This window comes from Corythoichthys intestinalis, chromosome 2 (genome assembly GCF_030265065.1).
Source record: "Corythoichthys intestinalis isolate RoL2023-P3 chromosome 2, ASM3026506v1, whole genome shotgun sequence".
Taxonomy (NCBI): Eukaryota; Metazoa; Chordata; class Actinopteri; order Syngnathiformes; family Syngnathidae; genus Corythoichthys; species Corythoichthys intestinalis.
This window is the reverse complement of record NC_080396.1, coordinates 29,056,885-29,070,594: the sequence shown is the minus strand read 5'-3', so window position 1 is coordinate 29,070,594 and position 13,710 is coordinate 29,056,885. Positions and strand designations below refer to the sequence as shown.

At 41.9% G+C, this 13,710-nt stretch overlaps 1 protein-coding gene across 3 annotated transcripts in view; it reads right to left on the bottom strand.

Annotated features, from left to right (window-relative positions):
- The window catches only part of zeb2b (zinc finger E-box binding homeobox 2b), a 75,468-nt gene that overhangs the window by 13,116 nt on the left and 48,642 nt on the right, over positions 1-13,710 (bottom strand). For 2 of the 3 annotated variants that reach the window (XM_057861609.1, XM_057861628.1), the window contains exons 3-6: positions 11,628-11,882; positions 5,945-6,010; positions 4,784-4,972; positions 1,821-2,035 (exon numbers count right to left, since the gene is read on the bottom strand). In XM_057861609.1, coding sequence (XP_057717592.1) covers positions 1,821-2,035; positions 4,784-4,972; positions 5,945-6,010; positions 11,628-11,882 — 725 coding nt within the window. The remainder of the gene's footprint in view (positions 1-1,820; positions 2,036-4,783; positions 4,973-5,944; positions 6,011-11,627; positions 11,883-13,710) is intronic. The other variant, XM_057861618.1, reaches the window with a different exon arrangement.

Sequence of the window (13,710 nt, the reverse complement as noted above, 5' to 3'; positions counted from 1 at the left end):
CAAGTAATGTGTCTGCAGCTCTGGTCCACAGTTAGTGTGTTCTGGTCAGCTACATTTCTGCCAGGGGCCCGCTGAATTTCCTGCATTATTTTTTGATTTAGCAGTTAGATGTATGTAAAATGTGGCCCTAATATATGACATTAAAGTTGGCTGCACTGTAGAAGTCAGCACAAAGGCGGAGACGACTTAAACGAGTCTGCGACGGATGATCTTCCTCGAGCATGCGAGGAGTATTGTTAAAATGTGGAGGTTAGGAAGATGCTTCTGACGTTGCTTGTATAGTAGTTGAGTCGTGTAAACATAGAAAACAGGCTGTTCCTAAACAGACAATACCTAATATACTGACCGACAGTTGGCACTTGAGCAGGCCGTTGTTTGAGCGCAGTCAGCAGATACACCTACAGCATCTGAGACCTCACAGGGAAGTCTTATTTTTCCCAATTGGTAGCCTGATTAGCAATGCTTTTATTCATTCAAGGTTGGCATTCTTGTTAAACAACAATTTTCTTTGCGCCAATCAAACAATTAATTAATTAATTTGCACAGTCCCTTTAACATACATAGTGTTGCAGCAGAAGGAGCTGCGGTACTTGAACAGGACTTGTCGGCCACTGAGAGAGAAAGCAGCGGCAGCATGGTAATATAGGGATTGGGAAGGCAACGCATTCGGCCTGCCCATCTGCTCACGTTTACATCCAGCTGGTAGATCAGGTGAAAGTGCTGGTTGATGACATCAAATTCACCCTGAGCATGTCATCCCATCTCAGAAGACAAGTGAAATCACTGCATGACTTACATTTGTATGTTTTTTTTGTTGTTGTTTTTTTTTGTTTTAAATATATCCTTAGTTTGCCTCCAAGTCTTCATCGGTGTGAGGAAACTTGCACTTTATTTTTGCATATAAACCTGGATTTCCTCTATTCTTCCAACAATGTTCCAATTAATATTTTTAATTTTCCTTTGTAGTTTTTTATTTTTATTTTTTATTTTTTCTCAAATCCCTGTACAGTTTTATCTTTCATCTTGCTGTGTATTTGCAGGGTAAGAAACTGAATTTCACCTAGATCTAATTCAGATTTATACATCACAAAGATATTCCTATCTAACATATTGAGAAAGTTTCTCAACAGATAAAGCTTAAATTTGTGGCTACTGTATGTATCAGCTTTTATCGTTTTGGATTCTATATTCCCATGTGACAAATGTATTATTATTTTCAAATGTTGTCATCATGTCTCAAATTGAGCTAAATTACATCATCAATGTCACGTTTAACATCCATGACCAATGGAAGTGTTTCATCCTCGTGGGAAGACTTATGTCCACTGTCACGAGAAAGACTTCTATAATTTTTTATTTATTTATTAATTTTTTATATAACCATGTTGTGTACATCTTGCTACTGTTTATGGAGTGTGTGTGCAAGTGTGGGCACATGTGTGTGCTTGTGTGGCACCAGGACAACATTAAAGACCAGGAGCAAAGTTAAGGAGCTGATAAAAATTTCCAAATTGGAAATTAACACAATCACTGGATCGTGAACACGAGGCTGCAAAATCATATCAAGGAAGGCCATCAAAAAACCATTTAGGGCCTCAATTAAAGTTATTACCATTAAAGGAGTCGCATCTTCAAAATGCCATGAAAAATTAATAATGATTGCCAATCAGAAAAAAAATGATCTCTCTTCTCAGAGGATCACAGCACATTAGAGATGAGATGGAGGTTTTGCGTGTGTGTGTGTGTGTGTGTTGGGGGGGGGGGGGGGGGGGGGTTCGCGTGTATGTGTGAGTGAGGGGTGAGCAGAAGAAATAGCTAACCTGATCCCTCGCAGGCTTGTGCGTGGCCATATGTCGCTCGAGCTGAGTGCGGTAGGCGAACGTGTAGCTACACAGCGGGCAGGCGAAGTTCTCCTCATTCTTCTCATGGCGGTACTTGATGTGCTCCTTCAGTGATGTCAAGCGCTTGTAGCCCCGGTCGCAGTAGGGGCAGGTCAACAGTTGGGCAAAGGCATCTGGCGTTCCAGGTGGCAGGTCTGCATGGATGATGGTGGGGTAGGAGGGGAAAGTGTGTTGAAAAGGAAAGCGGCCCAAAAGGTCATTCAATCAATGGCAGATAATGGGCGGGTTGCCCAGAGTGGTATGGGAGGTATCTACACAATCTGCTGCACATGTGAGGCACAGTGTCCGGTTGGCACACACACATACAGCAACAAACAGTCAACAAACTTAGTATGATGGATCTAGTACAAACACTTCTTTACTTAACATGCGTAAAGTTTTCACTATTATTTGACGTTTACCGTCCACTTATATGTAATGTGTTTTTTCTCACCAATGTTTTTTGTCATCCATATCCAGGACTATAAAATAAAATTTAAAGCAATGCCTGGACAGAGCAGAACGTGCTCTAGTACTGATAGAATACATATTGATGGAATTGAAGATACTATAAGCACCTGCTTCTCACTTTGCTGCTCATTCAACATTTGCAGCATTAGATGATGACTAAAATGGCTACAATTGTTAACTTCGTGGTGGTAATCACTAGTATAATCATACACAACCATGGGCGTATGTACATGAATGCTTGATGTACATTGGATGGAGGGGGCGTGTATGCCTGCCCATAGTACAGAAATGTTGATACTAAAAATTGCCCATCCAACCTGCCAAGTTAAACTAATTTGGTTTATTAGATAAGCAGGCACCTGAGCACAAGGTCACTTACAGCTACAAATCAAGTCAGAAACCTTGGCGTAATTAATGACTCAGACCTAAAATTTGATCGCCATCTAAAGTCCGTCACTAAATCTGCTTATTACCACCTAAAAAATATAGCTTAAACTTAACTTAAGCTTATGCATGCATTCATTTACAGGAGATTGGACTATTGCAACGGTGTATTTACAAGTCCTGATAAAAAATCAGTCAGGAAGCTGCAGCTAGTACAGAATGCTGCAGCCAGAGTCCTCACAAATACAAGGAAACTGGACCACATTACACCGGTTTTGAAATCGTTACACTGGTTTCCAGTGAGTCAAAGGATAGACTATAAAATACTACTGCTCGTCTACAAAACACTTAATGGCCTTGGAACAAAATACATACTTGATTTGTTAGATTCATATGAAACATCTAGACCCCTAAAGTCGTCTGGAACCAGTCTCCTGTATGTTCCAAGAACAAGAAACAAGCAGGGTGAGGCAGCATTTAGTTATTATGCTCCTCACCTCTGGAACAAGTTACCTGAAGGTCTGAAGTGTGCTCAAACTGTTAGCTCGTTTAAATCAGGGCTAAAAACGCTTTTGTTTAGCACTGCATATCAATAACTGTCTATATATTTCATTCTATTTGCTTTCTATTCATATCTCAATTGCTGATTTCAACAATTAGCAGTAGTAGTAGTATTCATTCATTCATTCATTTTCCATGCCGCTTTTCCTTAGTAGTAGTATTTGTTTTATTTATTTATTTTAAATTCTAGTCGTGATTAAATGTGATTTTTGTGTATAATTTTATTTCCTATTTCGATTGTCTTTTTTTATGTTCTATTTACTTTAATGTGATTTTTATGATCTTCATGTGATGTGAAGCACTTTGAATTGCCTTGTGTTGAATTGTGCTATATAAATAAATTTGCCTTGCCTTGCCTTATTCCAGTGAAATTAAAAATGTGAATGTTGTTTTAGTTATCATGAGCTTGACTTTTTCTTAAATATTATAAAAGCTGATTTTAACTTCCAGTTATGTCATTTTCCAAGATAAGTGATATTGTACATGGATTATTATGATGGCAACTTCCTCACTGCCGTCACTTTTCCAAATCCTTCCCACTCATATGCTTGTCATGTCTGCAGCTTGACCCCCACTCCCTCAATACTCAATCCCTGTCCGCCTGCTGGGACCTTCAGAGGTGAACTATCTGGTTTCTGCCCAGCTGTTGCTTTAGACTATAGGTAAACACTGTGGCATCCGGCAAATCTGTGGGACCAACAGCTGTCTGTTCACGTCGGGCAAGCTGCTGCAACTTCTTGTCCGTCCGTCATTCGGGACAAAAACATATTTGCCTGAAAACAAATTGGCCTTTTTTATTGTTATTTTTTGTTTTTTAAAAAGTGTTGCGATTGGCCTCGGATATAAGCAGAAAGGCAAGATTCCTGCTGTCTATTAAGGCCTGCTGAGCTTTTTAAGTTTTTTTGTGATTTCAAATAAGTAATGAAAAAGTAATGATTAAAGATATTTGTGTCTGATATCCAACTTTACATTTAATCTTAAAAATTACTTTTTTTTTGTCATGAATTGCGCCCATGACAACCATTTATTTATTTATGAATTTATTTATACCCCGTAGCATCATCTGTCAAACAAGGGGACAATTTCATGTTCCGTTAATTATGATTCTAGGTTTACCATGAAGAGGAACTTTAATCTATGAAGTCAAACCTTTGGCTGACTGTAGAACCATTACTGATTATATTACACCTCGTAAAATAGGGAGAAAAATACGCTTAAAAATAAGTTAAAAAATGAGGTTGCACATTGCAGACAAACTAGAATTAGAAGTCTTAAAAAGAAAATATCTGAGATTTCATACTAACAAGAATTAATGTTAGGAAGAGCTATTTGCTGTATAAGAACCAAAAACGATCAGAATCCATAAAGTTATAGACCACATCTAAAATCTACAAAAAAGAAAAAAAAAAAAAACGGCCAAAAACATTCTGACGTGAAGTAGAATCAAACAAGGCCCGCGTGTTTAAACAGGTTTAAAGCTTCCATACCGCTTTCCTCTGGTCCTGCTGCCTCTGGCGTCCCAAGGCGGGACAGCTCCTCCGGAGCTTCCGGGTAGATGATGGCAGTATCGCCTCGCTGTAGATACTCAGCGATGCTCACCACGTGGCTGTCGCTGTCACCCAGCTTCCGCTTGGCAAAAAAGTCCTCAAACTCTGAAGTGCAATTGATGCTCTTAACTAAAGTGGAGAAAGGATAACATATGATAATATATATTAGATTCCTTTTTTTTTCCACAGAGAATGTTCCTTTGCAAGGTTTTGGGACTATCTAGCTGCACGTGGGAGGTGACAAAAAGGAATAGAGCAAAGCTTCAGAGAGAATAAGCTTAAATTATGGCCTCTGTGTCTCATGCTGGACTGCTAAAATAAGAATTGGAACAAAACATAGTAGCTTATAAGCTACAAAAATAGAACCTCAACGAGCTAATTTACTCACGACTGTGAAAAAATGTGGGACTCCTGAATTCGTCACTATCAGAATTTAGAGTGATTGGGGCTCTGTTGGTTCACGCAAAAAATGGTCATTATTGCTAACAGCCCAACCCAAAATTGGCGACCTTTGTTAGTCCTTGTTTGAGTGACACCTCGTTGAGGATCGATCATGCCTAACGAGCCTTTTGCACGGCAAGTCAAGGTGAGCTTTAAAGTGCCATTTGTGACAACTTCACTAGCCAATTTGTAAAAGGTCAAGGTAGCAAATATTTAGTTATCTAGAGGAAAGAAAAAGCAAATGTCATCGGTGCCAATGAATTCCTTTCAGCAGGAGCGATAGCATCATTTTCGGTGTTCATTAGAAACATGCTTCTAAGCTAATTGCTGTAGTTGTGCCTAAAGTGATTAAAATGATTTGTTATTTGTGAAAAAGATAGATTTGTTATATTTGAATGCGGTCTGTGACATTAAGTCACACACACAGCTTTAGGATATTTATTTCTATTTTTTATTTGTGAAAAGCTTAGATTTGTCATATTTAAATGCAGACTGATTTTTAATTTACACACACCAAATAAAAAAAAAAGATAAGCTCCCATTCCCATGTGATTTGATGTTGGAAGGATTATAGGTGGGCTTTACAGTGAGCATTTATCCAAATCAATGCAAGAGGGTGGGTTCTAGTGGCAGAAGGCGAAAATGAACAATCTTACTCACCTGTACCATTTCCAGCTATTTGCAAAGTGGCATCTGGGCCCAAGGTGTCAAAATCTTTGATTTCATCTGCACAGAAGAGGGATACAAGAGGAATGGGTATTGTGGAGGCAATGGACAAAGGAACTGAATCAGTGAAAGTCAACAAAGATGAGACCTAAACGCTGTGGCAGGAATAAAAGCACTGCTACACATCGCAGCGCATCACCGCTCAGTGAATACTATCGTGCGGGCCAGACAGTGACTTATTTACCTTTAGCACGACAACAAACTGCGATTAAACACAATATCCACCTGAGCAATTGTTGAGCTTTAGCCAACATGCAGCTTGAGCTCATTACGCCCCGGCTGTGATGCCACGGCACTCCTCCACACGCACATCATGCCTCCTTTATCACATGTGGACATTTTCATCTAAAGCTGCAACACGCAATAATGCGCACTAAAAATAACACCCCCTTGCACCACAAACTCAGAGTTGTATTACCATGTTAAACGTTTTTTTTTTTCGTTTAATCAAATCCATCTGAGCAGAGTTCAAAATGACAGATTCTTCTTGTGTGGTTAATGGCTATAAGGACAGACAGTGTGATGCTGGCACAGGTGAGGTGCTTGTAAACTCAGTTTTCCCCATACTAGTTTTTGGACAAGTCAATCAACTTGCTTTTTAGAACACGTAGGGCCTGCTTGTGACTCGGTTTTACTGGATGTCATAAGAGGCGGCACCATCTGATGTCACTCGGCATGCCACAGGAAGAGGTGGAGCGAGTTGCACCGATCATCGTGTTTCCTGCACAAAAGCCGCACAAAAGCCAGAAGCAAAATTACTTTCTTATTTTTAGCTGACAATGGACTTGATGGCAGTGTAGGCTGTGAGCACCCCCACTCTCTGGCTTCTGGAGAGATTTGATTTTTTTGACTGCACGTCTGCCAAGCGGCATCAGAACCGCAGCTTGAGAATAAGCGTCTTTTTAGTTGCATAAATCACGAGCAACAGATTGAAATATACCCACACGGCTCAGATTTCAGCACATGTAAGTGTCCTCACAGACCATGTTTGCTTTGGCTAATCAAATTTGGCTGCATTCTTTTGCCCTGACGCAAGGGGATGACCAGTGGGATTTACTGGTCCTCCTCTCTGCCCTGTTTACCTTGGAAAACATGTGTTATCTGCGGTCTGAAGGGGAGACCAATGCTTCCAGCAGGCGGCAGGTCCACCACTGGCACATGGGGCAATGTGTCACTGTGGTGAACGAAAACGGAGTGTAGTTCTTTCAGAAAGTGAGTGTTTATGCCCTGACATGGCAGCCAACATTTTTACATTGTATAAAACCTGTCACAAGAGATGCATGTGGGCCACAAAAATGTGCTGCGGTGAGTCCCAGGGTAGCCAGAGGTGTGTTGCGTCAGCATTAAATCACAGAAGACCAACACCTCCTGCAAGACAAGGGCTCCTGCACCCATCATCACATCGAACTGATGCTGTTTGTTATGAAAACATTCTTATTTTAATGGACATTCTCCATTCTGCTTCTGGGCTTTCGGCCACATTTATTGCATTTGTGCAGTATCCTGGAAAAAAGGGATTGTTCTACTGTTTGAATGCAAAATTTGTAAGTAACAGTCTAAAAAAAAATTTGGAGGGGGGTGAAAATATTCAGCTATACTTAAAAACCTTTGCATTGACTGTGGTAATGAAAATATGGTGCCGTGATACGACACTAACTCGAGAGCAGGTGATTTATGTGCAAATGTCTGTCAGTGACAATGATGTCATGCTTTCCAGAAGACTGCGTCAAGCCACACTGTGGGATGAGGGAATGTCAAGGACAAGGCCAGATGTAAGGCTCTAATTGTCTTCTGGAATCAAAGGAGCTTCCTGTCTTGCATCAGGTCACCATCAAAATATATTAAAAGTGCCAAAAGTGATTTTCCTCCAATGTTAAAGCAAGACTTATTTGAGCACAACCTCAACAAGACGGCCACATTCAGCCTTCTGGAGACTTTCAGGCCCACTATGAAGCTCCTGATAGGGCTCCAAATCTGCAGGACGGCAATGTGCGTGTTTGTGTGTAAATGTGTGTGTTGGAGGAAGGGGGGCTTATCTCAGGACTCAGTTATGTGTTGAGGTATCTGCGCAGACACTCAGGCACCGCCAAAGTAAGAGTAGGCTGGGAAACACAGCAGCCACAAGATTGGGAAAGAGACTCTAATGAACTTGACTTGCTCTCCCAAATATGTCAGACACTTTATCACAGCAGAAGTAGATTATGTGGGAATTGCAACATGGCTGATTTACAGACATTATGGCACCGTGGGTCTTTATCAAATAAACAATTACCGTATGCAAAGACAGCTTGTTTATCCTTTATCTTGATTTATTTACTCAACTGTCTTCTCCCCTCCATCCCTGAAGGATATGAACTGTTATTTAGGCTTTTTCCCTCCGCTAATAAATGTGCCTCCTCCCCACCTTCAGTATTAAAATTTAAGCCCGCTGAAGGTTCCTGGGTTCTCGTACGCCGTGCATGGCTAGTTCATTAGCAGAAATGAATAGCAAAGCCAAGCTCATTTAAAAAGGAGCTGTCTTACATGACTTCGCGCCGCACTCTGTTCCTGTCACTCGCTTCCAAGAATCATTGACTCTTATTATACATGTAAATGGCTATCATAAAAATAAAAATTTCATTTAAGATTGCTAATGACTTTTTTCAGCAGTCTGGCTTCCTTTAATGGTTCTACCCTGCCCCCTAATTAAAAGTATTTATCTTTCAAGCATCCGTGACTGGCGCCCCGGCAATCAGCGCCGTTCAACAAAAGAACATAAGTCAAGTTTGAGAAACTTGGGGGTGGGGGTCACCTGGGAGGCACCACGGGTGTCAAACTCATTTTTGTTATACACTGCATCGTAGCTAGGGTTCCCCTCAGAGGGTCGTTAAGTCTTTAAAACCATCTACAGAACAGTAAATCTGATCTGATCTTGGTTAAAAAATGGATGTGGTAAAAAGAAATGCTTTTGTTATCTGTTAAAACTCAGGCTGTGAATGGCATCAAAATTGTATTTCATTGTCAGTTATCCTTGTGAGGTCATAAATGCCATAGCTTCCATTGTCTTAGCACCACTTTACCAACCAAAATGATCTCTACTGCCAGCCAGAGGAGTGCCATGCAGGCCTCCAGCCTTGTTTGCTCTACGCTTGGCAGAATTTGTTTAAGTCTACTCCAGCACCAGATGGGAGGGGTTTATGGTATAAAATGATACCGCAAGCGGCAGCATGTGTACATACAGAATCTGCCAGTCAGATTAGGGGAGTTGAGTGATGAACAGCTCACCTGAACACCACACATCTGGCATCTTAAAGTGAATGAAATTTTACTCTAGCCTCAGATGTTTGAAATAAGACGTGAACTGGTGTCAGGTGTCACGTTTTAATTAAAAAAAAAAAAAAAAATCTAAATTGCTTTCAGAGCCATACAGTGGGGCAAATAAGTATTTAGTCAACCACTAATTGTGCAACTTCTCCCACTTGAAAATATTAGAGAGGCCTGTAATAGTCAACATGGGTAAACCTCAAACATGAGAGACAGAATGTGGAAAAAAAACCCAGAAAGTCACTTTGTTTGATTTGTAAAGAATTTATTTGCAAATCATAGTGGAAAATAAATATTTGGTCTATACCAAAAGTTCATCTCAATACTTTGTTATGTACCCTTTGTTGGCAATAACGGAGGCCAAACGTTTTCTGTAACTCTTCACAAGCTTTTCACACACTGTTGCTGGTATTTTGGCCCATTCCTCCATGCAGATCTCCTCTAGAGCAGTGATGTTTTGGGGCTGTCGTTGGGCAACACGGACTTTCAACCCCTTCCTCACCCCGTGGCGTCAAAATGATAACAAGAACGGGGAGCAAAAATCCCAGAACTACACGGGGGGACCTAGTGAATGACCTACAGAGAGCTGGGACCACAGTAACAAAGGCTACTATCAGTAACACAATGCGCCGCCAGGGACTCAAATCCTGCACTGCCAGACGTGTCCCCCTGCTGAAGAAAGTACACGTCCAGGCCCGTCTGCGGTTCGCTAGAGAGCATTTGGATGATCCAGAAGAGGACTGGGAGAATGTGTTATCGTCAGATGAAACCAAAATAGAACTTTTTGTTAGAAACACAGGTTCTCGTGTTTGGAGGAAAAAGAATACTGAATTGCACCATACCCACTGTGAAGCATGGGGGTGGAAACATCATGCTTTGGGGCTGTTTTTCTGCAAAGGGACCAGGATGACTGATCTGTGTAAAGCAGGGGTGTCCAAACTTTTTGCATAGGGGGCCAGATTTGGTGTGATAAGAATGTTGGGGGCCGGCCTTGGCTGACGTCCTTTAGGTAGAACAATAGATTTAAGCAAATTTAAGCAAGCCATTCTGTGTGTCACATTTGCTTTATTATTATTATTTTTATTTAATAATTTCAAGAATTTCGCAACTAGCCTTTGTGGCGTTCAACTCTCGGGATATTGCTGCTGTGAAATTAAACTAGCTTCAAGTTGCTTCAGTTTCTCACTGCGTATCTTTCCTGTAATCTTGTCGTACATGTCAGCGTGTCTTGTTTGGTAATATCGCCTCACATTGAACTCTTTAAACAGCGACTGTCTCTTTGCAAATGAGGCAGACACAGTTGTTGTGCATTTTAGTGAAGAAATAGTCCAATTTCCACCTATCCTTCAAGCGTCGGCCGTCGCAGTCAACTTTTTGTTGTTGTTGATTGTTGCCATTTTAGAAAACTGGAAGTCAAGCGTCACACGGGGTAACGTTTCTTAGAGTGCTGCTGCCTTTTAGTGGGTAAATGAGGAGCAGCATTTAATGTGTAAGCTACTTCATATGCTGGTAGCAGTACTGCTGACCAATGAAGTCTGTGTGCGGGCCAGACGTTATTGATCTTATGACAGAGGCTGGGGGCCTGATGAAATTTGACCACGGGCCGCATTTGGCCCCCGGGCTGCACTTTGGATATGTCTGGTGTAAAGGAAAGAATGAATGGGGCCATGTATCGAGAGAATTTGAGAGAAAATTTCCTTCCATCAGCAATGGCATTGAAGTTGAGACGTGGCTGCGTCTTTCAGCATGACAATGATCCCAAACACACAGCCAGGGCAACAAAGGAGTGGCTTCGTAAGAAGCATTTCAAAGTCCTGGAGTGGCCTAGCCAGTCTCCAGGTCTCAACCCCATAGAAAATCTGCGGAGGGAGTTGAAAGTCCGTGTTGCCCAACGACAGCCCCAAAACATTACTGCTCTAGAGGAGATCTGCTTGGAGGAATGGGCCAAAATACCAACAACTGTGTGTGAAAAGCTTGTGAAGAGTTGTAGAAAATGTTTGGCCTCTGTTATTGCCAACAAAGGGTACATTACAAAGTATTGAGATGAACTTTGGTATTGACCACCATGATTTGCAAATAAATTCTTTAAAAATTAAACAATGTGATTTTCTGTTTGTTTTTTTCCACATTCTGTCTCTCATGGTTGAAGTTTAACCATGTTGACAATTACAGGCCTCTCTAATATTTTCAAGTGGGAGAACTTGCACAATTAGTGGTTGACTAAATATTTATTTGCCCCACTGTATGTGTTGTGTCTTTGTAGCTGCCCCTTCCTGAAGTATAAACAGAGGAGAATACATTAGCTGACACTCACCGGTACCATCCACTGAGGCACTCAGCATGTCACTGTCAGGCCAGATGTGCTCCACCCCGCTGTCCCTCATCTCATCGTCCTCCTCATCTTTGGTGGGCAACCCATGGCTCTCGGCACACGGCGAGGAGTCAGCGTTGACCAGGCTGGCCGGGCTACCGGTGCCGTTGATCAGTGGGTCTTCCTCAGACACCTGCAGCTTGTCCTCCTCTTCTGTCTCTGAACTGGTCTCCACAACATTCTCGTAGTTGAGAGCTGTGAAATAGAAGGCATTTGGTTTAGTAGGTATAGTCATTTGTTATTGCAGCAAAAACAGGACAGTCTACAAAGATTTCGACATCTCTTGAAAGCTATGAAGGTCCTGCATCCATGCTTGGCCCAAGGCAAGGGTTACACCCCAATTACAGCACTGGAATCTGTGCCTGAACCACAGCGACAGGCAGACAGCTGCCAGTGTGATGTGGGCCAAAATAGCCACTAATTTCTAGTCCCGCTCCATGCCTTTCATGCCAGCGTGCTGCACCTTTCACGACGGATCCGCGCCTCTGCGTTGCTGTCACATTTCAGATGCTTAACATAGCACGGCGGTAAAACGAAGTTGCGTCAATTACGGTCGCCTTGATTACTCGTTGCAAGCAGCCAACCATGAACACAAATACAAATGTTTCCTAAAATGTAAATATATTGAGACACGACAGGCTTCAAGGCTCATGTGCACATGCCATCACATCTCAAACTACACATTGTATGGCTAAATTGTTGGCGTCCCTACACATAAGAGAAAAAAACAACTTTAAAACAAATTGTTTTTCTGCAATTTATTGAAAAATAAATGATGAAAATAAGAGTGATGCTTTTGAATAATTTAAAAGAATCAAGCAAAGGGAAACAATACCTGACTTAAAATTAACAGAGTTAATGTTTTGTTTCCCAACTTTTTCAAGTGGTTATCCTATTGAACAAGCAGCAAAAAAATGCAGTTAGGGGTGCTTTTTATTTTGTCCAGACCAGATTCATTCAATAATTTTCCCCTCATTAGAAGTTATATTCCAATAACCACTGTAGGATTTTCCGCGAGGGTACCTATATGGGTTGTGACCTCAACAATGTCTACGTCACTGTGACGGGCAGATTATGGTAAAGGTGGACAAGCCGGGGGTTGCCTCGCATACAAGTATAATGTTCAAGGGTTGAGTCAGTCACTAAGAGGCACTGTGTTATGTGGAATCTCTCAATTTGAGGGGTTAAATAAATCCATAAGAGGCTGCTTCTTCCCACGGTGAAGTCCGTTCATGACACTTGTGTGCACGTTCTACATATGAAAGGCTAAACCTCCCACAGCCCCCTCCAGGCACGTATGACTGGCTGGTCCACACTTGCCTTACATCGAACAACTGCACAACAGGTGCAAATTAAAATGAAAACGGGGCTTTGAGGCGGGGTTGGGGTGCAGGCGTCTGGGATTGCGGTGACCTGTTTCGAATACCAATCGGTGGAGGAAACAAAACCCTTTCAAGAGGTGTGATCACAAGGGTTTAGGCAAGTTCAGACTCAGTAATGCTGCTTGTGATGACAAAAAGGGCAATGGTGACCTGCTAGGGGGGGAGACAGGGCGGGTTGTGGGGGATTGGTGGCGGGGGAGGAGGCAAGGCTGGTCAGGGTTCTCCTGGGTGGTCCAAATCTACCTTGGCATAGTTGATAGTGAGGCTTTGTCACACACTGCGCCAAAACAACACTATTATATTTTAGGAATTCAACTGTTTCAAATGGAATTCACCAGGCTGCATATTGAAGATAGTTGCTGGTTAGAGCAAAAGGGCCGGAAGACTCGGTCAACTTGCCAAAGTGGACCCCATCCACGTATGCAGATTCAATGACGGCATGTGAATGTCATTACGTATCTCAGGGCGGATGGGTTATATAGGTTGTGAAGGGGCTATTGTTTGCCGTTAAAAGGAGCGAGAGAGAGCGTTTCTTTGTTGCAAAACTGACTTCTACTCCCACGTAAGGAAGGTGGAGTACCGCCCACCTTCTACACAACAAACTTTCACAGCGGAGAAGAAAAGTGGTGCTTTCATTTATTTTT